At 36.0% G+C, this 19,118-nt stretch overlaps 1 protein-coding gene across 1 annotated transcript in view; it reads right to left on the bottom strand.

The window, feature by feature from the left end:
* Nucleotides 1-1,825: 1,825 nt before the first annotated feature.
* Nucleotides 1,826-19,118, bottom strand: part of LOC110025114 (zinc finger protein BRUTUS-like) — a gene marked incomplete in the record, with an annotated part of 34,386 nt that continues 17,093 nt past the window's right edge. The window contains 8 exon segments of the mRNA XM_020725400.1: nt 1,826-2,047; nt 2,145-2,216; nt 3,291-3,350; nt 3,839-4,073; nt 14,451-14,588; nt 16,580-16,798; nt 16,912-17,083; nt 17,284-18,492. Coding sequence (XP_020581059.1) covers nt 1,913-2,047; nt 2,145-2,216; nt 3,291-3,350; nt 3,839-4,073; nt 14,451-14,588; nt 16,580-16,798; nt 16,912-17,083; nt 17,284-18,492 — 2,240 coding nt within the window.

Below are 19,118 nucleotides of genomic sequence, written 5' to 3' on the forward strand. Positions count from 1 at the left end.
GCATTACAGTCTTTAAACAACTGCAACACAACAGATTCATAGAATTCATAGTTAAATTATAAAAACAGACATACTATTTCACCAACAACTTTCTCACAGTAAATTCTCCTGCAACATCTTTTTGAAGCATCTATTACTGTCCCAAATAAACCATAAATCTCAACCCAATATATCGAAATAAGTTAGCCCTACGCATTCTTTTATCCCTATAAGAATACTATTAACAAACATGTAATGCGTAGGGATGTATCTATCTTTATCATTGATGATGTTATCACTATTGAGTTCACAATCAAGGTCACATGTTGGCAACCCTATGAGTTAGTTCATAACTAAATAAGCAGATCCAATCCCCTCTCAATGATCGCAGATAAGTTGTAGTAGCTATAATAACCTTCTCCTCATATTCTTCATACGCTTTGAAGCTTCATTCAATAGTGTCACACTCCTCATATTTTATTATTCAAGATATCACATATTTAAGCATTTTGGCTATACTCTTATTTTTCTTTGTATTTTCCAGGTCTTTTGAATCATGTTGTATTATTAGAGGCATTTATCTTGTTTAGCATACTCCTTCCTACCATTGTAATGATAAGAATGTTGATAATGAACATAGCTAGGACTAAACTTAACCATGTTACAAAATTATTGAACTCTAAGAAATAAAATAAAACTAAGATTGTGGGACATTTATAGACGTACCACCCAGTCACCATGTGTTTACATATTTAACAGCTAAAATTTGCATTTACATTTATGCAAAAATACTAGCTCATTTACTCTTAAAATTGAAATACACTTTGTTATGCATAGGAGAAGTGGTTTCCATGCAAAAAATTAAAATTTAGGTGTTTTATATGTAAATACATAGGAATTGAGTGGTATGTCTGCAAATCTTCCTAAATTTATGGCCATATCCGACAGTACTAAACTTGACCATCCAAACTGAGCACAAACCTTCAAACAACCTACCAAAAGCAATTACAACTGTAAATTTCATGTTGGCACCTACAATACTAAGAGGCATATAAAGTTGTGTTATTCACAAACAGCTTGTGTTTAGGTCGTTAATAGCTAATATTCGGTTTATTCGTTATGTAAACGAGCCGAACGCACAAATTTTTTAAACTCGAATTATAAACAAGCCGAATACAAATAACCCCTTGTTCGCTTGTGATCGGCTCGTTTGAGCTCAAAATAAAAAATTTATATATATTATATATATTTATATCTAAGTTTAGACCATAATAGCTCGCATGGTCATGTAGTTTTGTGTCTTATATTGCACGAAATTGATGCAGGTTCGAATCCAACACGCTTCATCTATTTTTTCCAATTAATTTTAGCAAACCAATTTCGAGCCGAACACGACAAGAATATTTAAATGGAGCTAAACATGAACATACCGTTCACGAGCTAATTTCGAACAAGAGTCAATTTCAAACAAGCGATTTCGAATGAGCCGAAAACGAGTCAAGCCTGAGCTCGCTCAAACTCGGCTCGTTTCCAGCCGTAGATGCATAAACTAATTAAGGAATTTGCATGTTTAGTCTCACAAACAATTTTAAAAACAATTCAATTTCATATAAAGCTGAAAAAGCTACAGCCATCTATGTAAAAGACTGTTTCAAGCTTATAACAAGCCCACATGCACTATAAATCTGATGCATAATTTGTGTAAATAGCAGCCTGATTATAATGATCATGTGTTCAATACAGCAATTTCATGTCCAAACTGGATTGAAAAGGATAATGAAATGGTTACAAAAATCCTTTTTTTTTCCTGGAAATGAATATTACTAGAGATTCTCAATGAGGCTATGCCTAAGTGTATAATTTCTTTGCAGTTTGATCTCCTGCAAAATGTAAAATTGCATATCTACACACCTTGGTTGAATTGATGTGAAAATTAAGGATTGGATGTCGAACAATAAGACTCGGTCTTGATAACTCGAGTGTTATACGAGCCGCAGAAACCACATTTGTGGTAGAGCCAATGGAAGCGAGAAGTTCCCTTTTTATCGCAGTCGTTGCAAAGTATATCCTGAATAATGTTAGTGAAGATTTTCAGTAATAATCTCAAAGCTAGTTTTTTTTTCAGTTGAAAGATGGAGTATCAATGTATGGGGAGAGTTTAGCACCTGACACTTGTTTCTGTATTCCTCAGGAAGCTCTTCAGCGGACAGTAATGCATCAAGCATGCCAAAATATACCTGACATCAAAATGGAGATGTGTTAAAAGTATTAATTTGGCAGTGATAATGGTAGGAAAAAGGAAGATTTATTACATCCACGCCACTCAATTATTATGTATTTACATATCTAGCAAACATTTTTTCTTTGCCTGTGCATGAAAAGGTGTATTTCACTTTTTAAAAGTTAAAATAAACATACCACACAATATTATGAATTTACATAGCTAATACCTAAATTTTGAATTTGTATTTGTAATACCCAATTATCCCATATCACTTCAAAGATATCCACCATTTTAACTTTTTAAAAGTGAAATATACATTTTTCATGCATAGATAAACTGGTAGATATGTAAATATTAAATATTTGGTTATCAGAGATATATAAATACATAGAAATGGGTGACATGTATGTAAATCTCCTAAAATAATTTCACTTGTAGCTAACACTGAATATAAGTATATCAGATTAGATTAGCTTCTACTTTCAGCTAGATTAAAAAGAGTGAAGTTAAATAAAATAAGGAAAAAAATAAAAAACAATGAACAAATTAATAGCAAAGTTCATGGGCTATCTAATATGGCCAGTATCAGAAATGATTCCCCAAAAAACAATTTAAAGACGAAAATATTACAAGAGTGAGGCTTCTGAGTAAGCTCTGCACAACAAGACTAGGTCGAGTAAATCCATCAGACAGTTACATTAGTAATTAGTGGCAGAACGATGAAATGAGGAATCAGGATAGTGACAAGTTGTACTGTCATTTTATCCAGTGTAAAAGCTAAAATAAATAAATAACATTAAGGGGCATTTCATAAATACCACCCAGATCATAAGTATTTACATATCTAACTTAAACTTGCTCTCTACATTTTTACAATCCAAATCTTTTATATGACAGCAAAAATATCACTATTTTAACTTTCAAAAAGTGAAAAACACCTTTGTAGAGGTAAGGTGGTACGTATGTAAAAATTGAAGTTTAGATGTTAGATATGTAAATATATAATTGAATGGTAGGTATGTAAATCATCCTAAAATTAACTAGTTTCACCCGCAGTATAAAAGGCAAAAGAAAAAAATAAAAATACCGCCATGTCTCCTAAAGATTTGCTGCAAACAGGACAGGTGTAGTGACTGCAAGTATAAGCCTGCAGATAGAACAGTGAAGGCAGTTTGCCATCAGTTTATTTGATCATCTAAATATTACAAAACATGGTAACAAAAGACAAACAATAGCTTAGGGGTTGTTTGGGGTCACTTTTTCATTTCATATTTTTGTTTTTATTTTTACTCATATTTTAAAAACATGTTTGTTTAGTACATTTGTTTAATATTTTTTTATTTTTGTTTTCAAAAATAAATTACTTTATTTTAAAAACATTCAAAACAGAAAGTTCCTTTGAGTGTTTTCAAAAACAACCAATCATTTTTAACATACCAAATATGTTACAATTGAAGTAAAAACATGAATAAATAAAATAAAATCAAAAATCAAAAATCAAAAGCAAAAGTGATCCGAAATAACCCCTAAATTTATGAGAAGGGTAAAACACAAAAAAAAAAAAAAAAAAAAAAAAAAAAACCTTACCATGATGGAGGTAACAAAAAGAGCCAAAAAGGGCATTAAACGAAGTACCTGAAAGCATGCTGAGTGCATAAAATGACCACAAGGTAGAGCTCTTACGGCAGCACTTGATGTGAAAAGAAAATCACAGCAAATTGGGCAATTAGTTTCGAGCCCTTTTTCTCTACATTTATGTTCTACTAATTTCATTCCGAGGCAACAGTTACATTTCATGCAATGAAAAAAGTCGACTCCAAGTCCTCTACCAACACGGCATAAGTTGCAGAAGGGGCAGTGATAGACCGTCCTGAAACACAGTATTTTTCTTGAGCAGTAGTTATTATTACATCCAACTGCTCATAATAAAAATCAAACAAGTTGCATGGTCAAGTACTATTGTGATATGCTTCTAAAATGTTCCATGTTATTACACCTGAGCGGAGGGTCAAAATAGCCCTCTGATTATTTATAGAGGTAATGTAGCTGCAACAGTACAGCGGGAATAACTATAGCAGGAGACGGGCCGAAATAATTTTGTTTTCCTTTATTAATCTTTCTTTCATATTACGCTTCATTCCTTTTCAGTCATTTCCAATATGTATTATATTAGGGTATGGAAGTAAGTTTTTGGCTAAAGTTTGTTTAGGATGGCCATCGGCATCCTTTCCTTCCTTTGAAGGCTATATGTGAGGGATTGGGTGGTTCTAGGGCTATATCTCTCTCCAATGTGGTGATTATCTTTCCCTGTCCCCTTCTGCGTCCTCCCAAATTGCTCTCGGCTGTTCCATCCCTGTTGTAGCTGCCCAAAACACTGCTGTTTCTTCCTACAGTATTCCATCTTCAATCTGCTGCCAGCCATTTTCTTCTTGCTACCACCATCCAGGACAGCAAGGAGTTGATATTCCTGCCTTCCCCGTCATCATGCCTCCCCTCCCAACGTGCCTCCACCTCGATAACCTACGCCCTACCCCTCACACGTGCTGCCACCTTTCAGAATTTTCCTCCCTCGCTGTCGCAGCCATTCCAGCCACCCATACCACTCTTCGCCACTAACTAGTTGTTGTCCCTGTTGTTCCTCGTGATGTCCTCGATGTTTCAATCACCCTATCTATCCTCCAGAACAAGGCCCAGGCCTTACCACAACTCATCCACCTTCTAGAAACCTTTACCTATTGAATCTGCCCCCTCCCAACACTCCAACCTATCCATTCCCACTTAGCTCGTTGACCTCCATCAGGATACAATTTAGTTGTGTTTGTTTGTCTCTGTTATTGCATTTCTCTTCCAGTGTGTGAATTGTAACCTCCTAATCGTCTTTACAGTAATTATATTTGGTTTTCCTATCATGATTTGGGTTAACTCTGGAATCATTTGGTATCATAGCTAGCCTAAGTCTAATCCTATCATAAAGTTTCTAGCATCTACCATACCTAAATCTATCTCCACCTAATTTTTTTCTTTTCCATCGTACATCACCCTTACACGTTTTCCACCTACCCACACCCAAAACATAGCTATGACGCAAAGGAAATAATCATCGAAAGCCTGGTCAAGGGGAAAAAACTTGATGTCGCTTATGAGATGTAGAGAAGAGCATCAACAGACTGGTATTCGTATCCAAAAAGGCCATGAGTTTGAAGAACCGATAAAAGACACATAGCAAATCCAGATAAAAGAAATTCAGACTTTTCAGATATATAAGTTACTTCCTGAGTTGCCCCTACTGAGAGAGGTCTAGAATGTCCGAGATGAGACTCTTTTGTGTTACTTCTGAAAGCCCACAAGGAATCATTGGAGTACTAAACTCAGTTCAACAGTATACCCACCGAAAATTGATCAGGTTAGACAGATGAACTAAATTTTTGAAAATCTCCCTAGGAGCTTTATAGAAAGGAACCTCATATATCGAGATCCAAATCTTTGCAGAGAAGAAGATGACCCTTCTGAGTAGTTATACTTCAGTGTAGTCCAAAATGACATAGATTCCATCTCAGAGTTGATTCCTCCTTACATAATTATTTATCAGATACCTTAGGACGAATATGAAGAGTGGAGAGAGCCAATTATAAACTTGATGACTTGAGTCTTGGTTCATAAGGATACTCATACAAATAATTTCAAGCTGTGATTGTGACAAAAGATGATGGATACCTATTCATCAAGATGTGTTTTGGAATGTCAATGCTAACATGATTGACTTACTGGGAGATTACAATGTTTCTGTCATCTTCAATGTGGCCGACCTAACGTCATACAATGAGACAAAAACTTCGATGGATGAAATTGAAGCTACACCAATCCAATAAGATTGATACAAAAGCTTATCACATAAAGTTATCACGATATTGTGATTGCTACACTGCCGCAAGAATAAATAACGAGTGAGACGGGCCGAAATAATCTCATTTTCCTTTCTTATGTTTTTTTTTCCCTATTATCTTTCATTCCTTTTCAGTAATTTCCTATATATATATATAGTATTAGGGGTTTGAAATTTACTTTTTGGTGTGAGTTTGTTTGGAACAGCCGCCGACATCAGTTTCTCCTTTTGAGGGTTGTATCTAAGGGATTGGATGGTGCTTCGGTTTATTTCTCTCCCGATGTGGTGATTTTCTTCCTATATCCTCTTTCACTTCCTCCACACTATTCCATCCCTGCTACTGCATTCCTACTGCAGCTGCTCGGGATAGTTGTCCTATTGTTTCTTTCTGCAGTTTTCTATTAATGCCAGATGTTTTTCTATTTGTTGTTGCCACCGAGGACAACAAGGAGCTGTCCCCACCATCGTGCCTCACCTTCTAATGTGTCATCTCCAGAACCTGCGCCTTACCCCTTCCTACATGCTACCACCTTCCATAATTTGCCTCCCTCATTGTCACAGATATTCCAACCGCCCTCTGCCACTACCTAGCTATCGTCCCAATTGTCCCTCATGCTGCCCTCGCTATTCTAGCCACCCCTATTCATCTCTTTGTTGTGGTATATTTAAAATAGAACGAGAAAAATTCACACCAAAAGAACACACAAATTTACGTTGTTAGACAAATTGTCTACATCCACGGAGTTGCAGAGGATTTTATTAATTGAGGAAATTACACCGGTTGATAGTTTCGACAATTACAAGAAAGATTTCTTTCTACCTCTTTCTCTCTTCTCCTTCTGTCTCTTTCTCTTCACCTACCCGAGAGTGACGTGAGAAGCAAGGAGAAGCCAGAGAGAGGAGCACTCGCGATTCTTCCTTCATACTGCCGTAAGCAAACAATGAAGAACCACACCGAAGAAGACGATCGAACTGGAGCAGAGTTCTTCCTTCATACTGCCGTAAGCAAACACTGAAGAACCACACCGAAGAAGACGATCGAACTGGAGATGCCTTGCAATTCCAATCCAATCAGAAATTGGATTTAATCCCTTCTACTTCATGCTTAAGCCACATGCAAAATTACGCCTCCTTTTCTTACGTCACACGGGAGATTCAAAAGGAGGAAGAAGAAGTCTGAGAGAGCCGAACCTCGCGTTTTCTTCCTGCTTAGAGTTCTATCGTAGAAGCCAAGAGATTTCTTTCCTCTGTGTTTCGTAAGCCACCAAAATTGTGAAGACAACCAAAAAAAAGAACCGCAAGAAACTACAGATTGCACTTCACATCAAATGCAATTTCTTCTATTTCTTTAATGGTGGTGAGACCCACCTTCCATAGGCAAAAGTAAATAGGCGGGAATAGTTACAGAAGAGGCGACAAACATATATATTTTAGATTTTTTAACCGGGCTTCACACTCAACAAATCTCCCACTTGAAAATCTGTATACTGGCTACATCTTCTTCCTCAATCTGATATCTTCCACTAGCGGCGTAACTGTTTTCTTCAACATGATATCATCCACCTATACAACTCAAGACCCCTGTCTTCAAGTTAAAAGACCAACTGAAGTTACGCACAATTTCAGTTTCTCAAGAGCAACACCCTTTATCAACATATTAGCAGGGTTCTGACTTCCACAAATGTTCTCAAGTAACAACTGTTCAACATCCAACAATGACCGTATGAAGTGATATCTGATCAGAATGTGCTTATTCCAAGACTGAAATGTTGGATTCCAGACAAGGAATATGACGCTCTGACTATCACTGTAGAGAATGCCCTCTTGTTCTTCTTGCCCAATTCTTTTAAGAAGCCCTATAATCATATCATCTCTTTTACAGCCTCTGACACTGCTTTGTACTCAGCTTCTGTAGTAGACAGCTAAACTGTCTTCAGCAGGTTAGAGATCTATGATACTGCGGTGCCACCAATATTATAAATATAACTCGTAGTACTTCTGATATCAATATCTCCAACTAGATCAGCATCAACATAGCCATGTACCTCTGAACTCTTTTTTGAAAGACACAAGCAAGTTTCTGAAGAGCCTCTTAAGTATCTCAAGATCCACTTCACTGCTTCCCAATGTTTCTTTCCAAGATTACTCATGTATAAGTTCACAACTTACTAACAACTCTCACTGCGTGGGCAATATCTGGTTTGGTGTAAGTCATAGCATATATAAGTTAACCAATAACTGAAGCATAAAGAACCTTACTCATGTGATCCCGTTCCACCTCTGACTTTGGTGACTGATTCTTGCTGAGTATGAATTGACTTCCCAAGGGTGTGCCAACTTGCTTAACCTTATTCATGTTGAACCTGCTAAGTACCTTTCACATACTCAGCCTGAGAGAGTCTCAACATGCCTCTGACTCTATCTCTGATAATTCTCATACCAAGGATTTGTTTTTCCGCTCTCAAATCCTTCATTGCAAAGTGTTATAACATCTGCTCCTTCAGATTTTTGATCTCATCAATACTAGCCCTTGCAATAAGCATATCATCCACATACAGCAGTAGGATGATATGAGAATCGTCAAAATATCTGACATAGCAATAATGACATGTCTGACATCAAAATATCTGACATAGCAATAATGACATGTCTGACATCTGATATACCCTGTTATTGTGCATGAAATTATCAAATTTCTTGTATCACAGTCTAGGCTTCAGGTCATGCAAGCTCTGCTTCAATCTGCAAACTGACTCTTCCTTTCCCTATCTGATATACCCTGTTACTGTGCATGAAATTATCAAATTTTTTGTATCACAATCTAGGAGTTTGCTTCAAGTCATGCAAGCTCTGCTTCAATCTGCAAACTGATTCTTCCTTTCCCTGTACCACAAACCCTTCAGGTTGGTGTATTTAGATGTCTTCTTCAAGATTCCCATGAAGAAAGGTTGTCTTCACATCTAACTGCTCAAGAAATAGATTTTCAGTAGTCACCATGGACAGTATCATTTTGATGATTGAAGGTTGTAAGCTTCACCACAGGAGAGAATATCTCGAAATAATCAATACTATATTTCTGCTGAAAACTTTTTACAATAAATCTAGCTTTGTACCTCTTACTATCATCATGTTCAGTCTTCACCCGATACACTCACTTATTGTGTAATGTGTTCTTCCCTGGTGGAAGTTATGTCAACTCCCAAGTCTGATTTTCTAGCAGAGAATCAATCTCTTCATTTATGGCAAACTCCCACTTGCTCAAATTTTCATCTTGCAAGATTTCTTCATAACTCTGAGATTCTCCATCATCTGTCAGCAGAATGTAGTTCAAAATTGGAGAATACGCTGTAGAGAACATCTAACCCTTTCTGACCTGCGAACTGCAACTGTAGGGGTAGACTGCTCTGAAACTGACTGTGGAACAATAGGAGTGGATGCCCCGGATCCTCTATCCTCGTCACTTGCATCTCTACCTTACACAGTGACCTCTGGTAAATTATCAAATATTACCAACTCAGATTTCTGCAGTGTTGTTTCAAAAACTGTAATAGATTTGTCCTTACACAACATTTTAATTGAAAATTATATTCCTGCTCCTTATGATCTTCCGACCCTAATCATCCCAGAAACGATACTCATATGCCTCATCTCCATAGCCAATGAAGTAAACTTCTTTGACTTAGCCTCAAATTTACTTTGAGCATCAGGATTAATGAGAATATAAGAAAGACATTCGAAAGTCTTACGATGAGAAAATTTGACTTCTTTCTCACTCCGGACTTCTTATAGTAATTCATAGTTTAATGAAACAGATGACCCCCTATTGATCAAATAAACTGCGGTATTAACCGCTTCTGCCCAAAAAGTAGGTGGTAGTCTGTCATGCAATCTCAAGCTTTTAGCCCATCATTAATGGTCCTATTCATGCGCTCTACAACACTATTTTATTGTGGTGTCTCTCGAATAGTCTTCTTCATTCTGATGCCCTGAGATGCACAGTACTCCTTGAACCCACCATAAATGTACTCACCACTATTATCAGACCTCAGATATTTTAGCTTAAGCATGTCATTGTCTCAACCATGGCCTTCCAACTCTCGAACACACTGAATACATCAGATTTATACTTCAAGAAATAAGTCCATCTCTTTCTGCTATGAGCATCAATAAATGTGAAGTAGTAACGAGAGCCTCCAAGAGATGTCACTGGAGAAGGTCCCCAAACATCTGTGTGTACAAGATCCAATTTTCCTTTGGCGTTCTGTCATTTTCCTTTGGCGTCCTGCTACTTTTCAAGAAACTGACATTTTTTGTTTCCCCATAATGCAACTCTCACACATGCTGAAATCAAGTGACTTTAGTTCTAGTAGCTTGCGTCTGGACTAAAGTTCCTTCATACCTCTCTTACTCATGTGATCAAGTCTGCAATGTCACAACTCTGTTGTGCTCTCTGCAACAGTAGTATCAACATTGTTAATTAAATCAGTAGTCATATACAAGGTACATGTTTTCTTACCCGAGTCAGTATCAGTGCTCCTTTAGTAACCTTCCAGTTGCCATCTGAGAACACTACTGAATGTCCACACTCATCAAACTGCCCAACATAAATGAGTTCTTCTTCAGTTCAGAAATGTGTCTGACCTTTTGCAGAGACCACTTATTCTTATGTGAAAGTACAATGTCAATATCCCTCATTCCTACCACGTTCAGAGTTTTTCCATCTGTCAGATATGCTTTCCCAAAATCACTTGCAACATAATTTCACATCAATTCTCCATGGAAAGTTGTATGGAAAGAAATCTTTAAATCTAGTATTCAGTCCTCAACAGAACTATAAACTGTCAACAGTAGTGCATCCTGTGATTTTTCAGTTACCACATTTGCATTGTCATTCTTCGCCTTCTTGGGATTTCTACAATTCCTCTTTATATTGTCAGTTTTGTCACAATTCTAGTAAGTTACTTTTTTACAAGACCTTGACTTGCTCATTCTTCTGTTCTTTGATTTTGATATTCCCCTGTTTGAGTTTTTGTTTTATGATCTCCCTCTGGAATCAACATTTAGTGTCGAACTCGAACTTGAGATTTCGCCTGAATCTTTCCCGCGCACCTTCTTAGCCAAAATCAATTCACGAATATTTTTATATTTCAGTTTAAATTTACTTGCAAAATTACTGACAACCATTCTCATAACTTCCCAACTATTTGAGAATGAAACCAACAAGATCAGTGCATGTATCTCATCATCAAATTCAATTTCCACGGACAATAATTGATTTGTGATAGCGTTAAAATCATTCAGGTGTTGTACAACAGACGTACCTTCCGCCACTTCAAATTGAATAACTTCTTCATCAGATATACTTTGTTATTCGCCAATGGTTTTTCATACATATCTAACAGGGCTGCCATAAAATATGCAGTAGTCCTCTCCTTGACTACGTTGTGGGCAATGACTTGTGCAATGAATCTCGATAAGGTCAATCAAATAACCCCCAGAACCTGTCGATCAAATAAATTTCATTCAGCCTCATCCATCCTTTCAAGTTTTTTCCCCAATAACGGAAAATGAAGTTTTCTCCCATAGAGGTAGTCCTCTATCTGCATCCTCCAATAACCAAAATCTGTGTCATCAAATTTCTCGATTCCTAAAACTTTCACTTCATCTGCAATCATTGGCTCTGATACCAGTTGTTGTGGTATATTTAAAATAGAACGAGAAAAATTCACACCAAAAGAACAGACAGATTTACGTGGTTTGGCAAATTGCATACATCCATGGAGTTGCAGAGGATTTTATTAATTGAGAAAATTACACGAGTCGATAGTCTCGACAATTATAAGAAAGATTTCTTTCAACCTCTTTCTCTCTTCTACTTCTATCTCGCTCTTTACCTACCCGAGAGTAACGTGAGAAGCCACAGAGAGGAGCACTTGCGATTCTTCCTTCTTACTACCGTAAGCCAACACCAAAGAAGAAGGCTGAACTGGAGATTCCTTGCAATGCCAATCCAATCGGAAATTAGATTTAATCCCTTCTACTTCACGCGTAAGCCACAGGTGTTTTATGATCTCCCTCTGGAATCAACATTTAGTGTCGAACTCGAACTTGAGATTTCGCCTGAATCTTTCCCGCGCACCTTCTTAGCCAAAATCAATTCACGAATATTTTTATATTTCAGTTTAAATTTACTTGCAAAATTACTGACAACCATTCTCATAACTTCCCAACTATTTGAGAATGAAACCAACAAGATCAGTGCATGTATCTCATCATCAAATTCAATTTCCACGGACAATAATTGATTTGTGATAGCGTTAAAATCATTCAGGTGTTGTACAACAGACGTACCTTCCGCCACTTCAAATTGAATAACTTCTTCATCAGATATACTTTGTTATTCGCCAATGGTTTTTCATACATATCTAACAAGGCTGCCATAAAATATGCAGTAGTCCTCTCCTTGACTACGTTGCGTGCAATGAATCTCGATAAGGTCAATCAAATAATCCCCAGAACCTGTCGATCAAATAAATTTCATTCAGCCTCATCCATCCTTTCAAGTTTTTTCCCCAATAACGGAAGATGAAGTTTTCTCCCATAGAGGTAGTCCTCTATCTGCATCCTCCAATAACCAAAATTTGTGTCATCAAATTTCTCGATTCCTGAAACTTTCACTTCATCTGCAATCATTGGCTCTGATACCAGTTGTTGTGGTATATTTAAAATAGAACGAGAAAAATGAAGTGAAAAAATAGAACGATAAAATTCACACTAAAAGAAATTTGGCAAATTGCATACATCCAAGGAGTTGCAGAGGATTTTATTAATTGAGAAAATTACACGAGTCGATAGTCTCGACAATTATAAGAAAGATTTCTTTCAACCTCTTTCTCTCTTCTACTTCTATCTCTCTCTTTACCTACCCGAGAGTAACGTGAGAAGCCACAGAGAGGAGCACTTGCGATTCTTCCTTCTTACTACCGTAAGCCAACAACAAAGAAGAAGGCTGAACTGGAGATTTTTTGCAATGCCAATCCAATCGGAAATTAGATTTACTCCCTTCTACTTCACGCATAAGCCACAGGCACGCCTCCTTTTCTCACGTCGCACGAGAGATTCAAACGGAGGAAGAAGAATTATGAGAGAGCCAAACCTTGCGCTTTCTTCTTGCTTGGAATTCTGTCGTAGAAGCCAGGAGATTTCTTTCTTCTGTGTTTCGTAAACCACCAAATCGTGAAGAAGACAACAAAAAAAAAAAATTGCAAGAAACTACTAGTTGTACTTCACATCAAATGCATCGTGAAGAAGACAACAAAAAAAAATGCAAGAAACTACTAGTTGTACTTCACATCAAATGCAATTTCTTCTACTTCTTTAATGGTGGCGGGACCCACCTTCCATAAGCAAAAGTAAGCAGACGGGAGTACTTACAGAAGAGGCGACAAGCATATATATTTTAGGTTTTTTAACCGGGCTCCACACTCAACACTCTTGTGCCACTTTATTGTTGTTCCAAACCCCGACAGGTCTTACTGCAACTCATCCACCTTCTAGAAACATTACCTATTGAATATGCCAACTCCCAACACCCCAACCTAACCATTCCAACCCACCTCGCTGACCTTCACCATCATTGGGATATAATTTAATTGAGTGTGTTTGTCATTATAATTGCATTTCTTTTTCGGAGTGGGTTGTAATTGCCAAATTGGCTTTGGAGTAATAATATTTGGTTTGACTATTGTGTTTTGGGTTAACTCCAGCATCACAGAGTCTATAAAACATTTAATTAGTCCTTAAGATTCTTTTAATGAGGGCTAAAATAGCCCTTCTTAAGGACTATTTCAACCCATATTAAAAAACACTCGGTACTAAATTGATATTTTTATAAACTCTAAGACTAAAAGAGCCCCTACAAAAAGTCAATGGATCATTTTGACACTTTTCTCTATTATGAGGTGTTTTTTTGGTGGAAAATACAGATTAACAGCGTTAAGATTCACATAATGCGATAAATCTCACACTTCGATAAAAAACTTATACAGTCGTACGGATAGTTTAGCTCTCAAAAAAGATGAAATGACCATTTTCCTAAAAAGAAGTCTGAAGATATTAGTGACAAAAGAAACGGAATACTCAAAACGCTGATATCAGTCAGATTAATAGAGACAGCAAGAATTTCATGTCCATAAAGCCCCCTTAACTAAATGTGATCAGTAATTTCAAACATTATTTATCTAAAATTACGCCAATTGGAACATCGCAATATCAAACTAAATATAAGTTATTTTTCACTTGATCATCTATAAAAAATCAAAATAAATGAGAAATAAACATAAAAAAAATGCAGGTTCAAGTTACCTTTCATCATCAAAAAATTTACAGATGTTGCAGTAGTACTTAGCCATAGAAAATCCATTACAGGAAGGCGTTTTACAAGTTGCTGCAATTGGCTGAAGTTTTAAGCAACGCATGCACATCATTTCCAAGGTTGCTTTTCTGCAGTGAGACAGAATACAAAATAATTCAAGCTCTAATATCTTAAAATTACAAGCTTTTATCATCGCCAAGATATTGTTACAAATTATGAGCATTTAAAGGAGATGAAAACAAAAATCCATAAGAAATACGCATGCTAAATCTTTTATATATCAATTTGAACAAATTCCCACAAACTATTCTGTTTATTTCCTGAAAAATTTAAAGTGGAAGCACAAATTAATGCTTAAAATCAAATGAAGCAATCATAGCTAATATGATTTGAAATTTTCCATTATTCTTTCCTGGCATTTAAAGCATTTTTCAGAAACACATAATAACCATCTAAATAAGTTTTCCGGTTGGGCGGTATTATTGTGGCCTGCAAGGATGACTTTAAATTTTACTGTTCAGCAGAGGAGATTCAGTTAAAAACCACGGTTGGCATTTATCAAATGTCTATTTAGGGTAACAGAGGAGTTACAAAATATCAGCGTAGACACAAAATACAATCTTACTTCATGCACCAGTAATCAGATGATCTTAGAAAAACCTGATGCCAAAAGATATTTAGTATTGTTACACTGTTAAGCAATATTATTTTGCTTGTATTTACTACTATTCTATAATTCTTTTCTTTATTTTTATGGATTTATAATAACTCCTCATTTTCACTCCATTTAATTTCGCTATTCGACTAAGCTAGAACATCAAAGCAACATTCTCGAACAGCTACAGTGCAGTCAGACCAAGGTGGTCGGTAATAACAATCAGACGATAGTGGACGAATGACAGCATCATAGCAGCTCGACGATGTTGGACGGACAATGATCAAGTTGTAGCAAACATACAATAATGATTGAATGATCTCCACACTCAATTTCTCAAAGTGCCATTTTAGTAATTTTAACCAAAATCCCAAAAGCTCATATTGTTTCCTTCGATTGTAGACTATTATTTTAGCATTTATATACCTTAATAACCTCACAATTGAATTATTTTGGGCTTTTTTTATATCTCTCATTGAGATGCTTAATTTTAATATATGTAGAATTTGGTAACCATTCATTTCTTCAATTATATTTCAAAATTTATAACCATACTTCAGGAATTTGGTTTGGACTCATTTAAATGAGGATTAGACTATGTTTGATGTCTTTGGATTTACCTCATTAAGGCATTCAGATTTATCATAAAAATTTGTTGAAATTGATGCTTAGACGATCTTGAATTTGAATCTAAAAGTCATTTCATCCAAAACTGTATGGAGATGTGTGTCTAATCAAGTGAATTTTGATACCATATAAGAGGGAATTGAGATTCACCTAATATTTTCTTAGCATACTATCAATTTTTCGATCTGTTTTGAGGTTACCAGTTGCTGGTAAACATAACATTAAAGAACAGCCATTTTTCTCACAAATCGAGCATTTACTATACAAATTTTACATAAAAGCTCACAAGGAGTTTGCATGACCCATCATCCAACTATTTTCCAATAAATTTACATGATTACCCATCAAAGTTCTAAACCAGAAAGGGTGTTAAAAGATACAAGCTCAATGCTAGGTAAAAGTATGTCAGAAGTAATAAGTAATACTATGAAGACATTATATTTGCCAAACACATGCGCGCGCGCAAGGTCTCCCCGCAAGGGGAAGAGAAAGAACCAAGATTGTCAATAAATTCAAAAAATTGATATGTAGCAGTATCCTGAAGTGCAATCATGAATTTTTTGAATACCACTTAATTCTCACTTTTTTTTAATTTTTTTTTTTTCAAGGCTGTGGTTTTTCCCAGGATGATAGTTAGGTGAAAAAAAAAACATTACGCTTGCCAATACGGCAAACAACACAAGGTTAGGATCCAGAATTCTTCAAATATCACTAAACCAACAATATAAGTTAAATTTATAGCGGATAAAAATGACCAAACCATAAATATAATATTGCCAATTATTCACAATTTCATAGGAGGTCAAGCATCATTGCTTCACGGTAAAATATTGGTACCTTTCCATCGAATGATCACTAACTTTGTCATGGCAGAAACGGCACGTAAACAACTTGTTACAGCAAGCTGCTAAAAGCTTACAATTTCTTTTGTAGTGCTCACAGCCATATGTTTTCTTCTCAGGATCTCGAAATGATGGGAAAAATCCCAATAGATCATCTCTTTGACTATCTCCCTTTTTAGCTTGAGGCAGCTTTTGTTGAGCAGCAATCCAGCGGCTATAACGGATATAATATAATTTAAATGATTTACATAGCGTAATAATCTCATTTGAAAATGTTAAAACTAAAAATGGAAATTAAAAAAAATGCAATTTCATGAGATTTAAAACCTCGTCATAAGATTTTGAATAAGATATGCTTTTCTTCGTGGATCAAGTGTAGCATCCCTGGAGACCTTCCTTATCTCAGCCTCAAGCTCATTCTGATTCATTCTAAAAATATCTTTCCATCCGGGCTTGAACATTTGGCCATTTTGATCAAAATTTTCTTGGGAATCACCGCCTGTAGAACCCCCCAAAAAAAAGACGAGAAAATTTCCATTCATGTCAGGCAAATGACATAATAAATTATAAAAAATATATATGTATATGCACCTTCTGGAAGACCTCCATTCTGTGTTTCAAAAAAAAAAGAAGAGAAAATTTCCATTCATGTCAGGCGAATGACATAATAAATTATAAAAAATATATATAAATATGCACCTTCTGGAAGACCTCCATTCTGTGTTTCATCTTGTGAACAACTTGGAGCACTCTTCCACCATTCATTTAGCCACTCATTGAACATAGTATTTCTTGTTGCCTGCCTCCACATATCCATCATCATGTTCTGCTCCTCTTGCGTGAGTGCTGAAGTAACCCATGGCAACATTGACTGTAGAACCTCCGCTCCAGTTGTTCCAATTATACGGCCCACAATCTTGTCCTGCTCCTCAATAGAAAAATGTTTATCAAACAAAGGCCACAACTCAAGTTCTTCTCTAAAAATATGTTGATCCAGTGTAACTCGTATTGATTTGCACATGCCTTGAAGCTCTGTAATAAGTTCATTATTCTTCCTTTTCCAACTTTTGTTAGCTAATACATCCATATTGCCATCTCTCTTCGCCAGGCCATCATGCAATTGTGTAAGTTCTGAAAGAACTTCAGATATATCTTTAAACAGCTTCTCCTCCTGCTTGTGATCAAGAGTATATGCATGGCTGACATTGTGAAGCGACTCTCTTGACTCTAACGCAGGGAAAACAATGTCATCTTCAGCATTGCTGTGAGCTCTGTATAGACCCCAAAGTAGACGAAATCTTCCACTGAATTGCCGAAGAAAAGATTCATCGCAGTTTATAAGCTTTTCAGACTCAACATCAAGATACTCTAAATCTTTTTGGATTGCTTTATGAAACTTAAAAATATTATCAATTGGTCTAATAGCATTCTCCATATTGGATGAAAATGAATCTGTTTCCAAGAGAAAGAGACTGGAATTTAGAGGAGCAGTTGAGTTATAAGAGAATGACCGGAGCACTTTCCCGGAAGCAAGGGAACTAAATCCTAAGTTGTTGCTGCCATCAACTCCTAATGTAGGGATGCGGCAAGCTGTAACACACGAGAAACTTTGAGCCTCTACTCTCCCTGATTGATCATCATCCAAGAATGATATTGATTGATTAACTTCACGCTCCGTTTGCTTGATTTGTGATTGTGGTTCAAGTTTGCTGCGACGCATGCAGGCATATGTACAGATTCCAGAACTAAAGCCTAAACCTCTCTCATTGCTATCTTCTGACAGGCAGCAACCATTAATGGTGTCTGAAGATAAACACTTAAACTTGCAAGAATCGAATATATCTGGGGTTCGACCCTTACAAGCCCAACCATAGAAGAGAGTTACCAGTGCAGAGTCTAATGGCGGTGCTGCGTCACATGAGTAAAATACTTATTAAATACATATATGTGCAGGATATAATGATAGCATCTAAATAGAAGAGATCAAAAGCTCAAAGTAATCCTCCAACTATCAAAAGTTGACCACTTTAGCTTCGGAGTTTTAGAGTGCTCTGCTTTAGCCTCACACTATTAAAAATTGATCCAAATTAGTCACTAGGCTGAATTTCATGATTAAAGTTGACACCAAACGTTAACTTTGAAGGTGTTTTAGGAATAATGATTGTAAATGAAATTTTATTTTTATTATTACTCTATTTTATATGTAATAAAATATTTTATTATTATACTATTTATTTAAATAAAAAAGTATTCAGATTCCATAAAGAGAGATAACCATATTTGATTATTTACTTCATGAAATAAATATTTATCCTTATTCAAAAATTTAAATAATTTATTACATATGAAAATAAAGTGGCAATAAAGAAAAATCAATTAAAATTATTATTCTTAAAATAACCTCAAATTTAATAGTTGTTGTTAATTTCAACTGAAATTTAACCTAGGGACTATTTTAGATCAATGGTTAATAGTTTGGGACCAAAGTGGGCCACTGTAAACTCTGAAACTAAATTGGTCACTTGTTAATACTC

The sequence above is a fragment of the Phalaenopsis equestris genome, unplaced genomic scaffold, assembly GCF_001263595.1.
Source record: "Phalaenopsis equestris unplaced genomic scaffold, ASM126359v1 Scaffold000289, whole genome shotgun sequence".
Classification (NCBI taxonomy): Eukaryota; Viridiplantae; Streptophyta; class Magnoliopsida; order Asparagales; family Orchidaceae; genus Phalaenopsis; species Phalaenopsis equestris.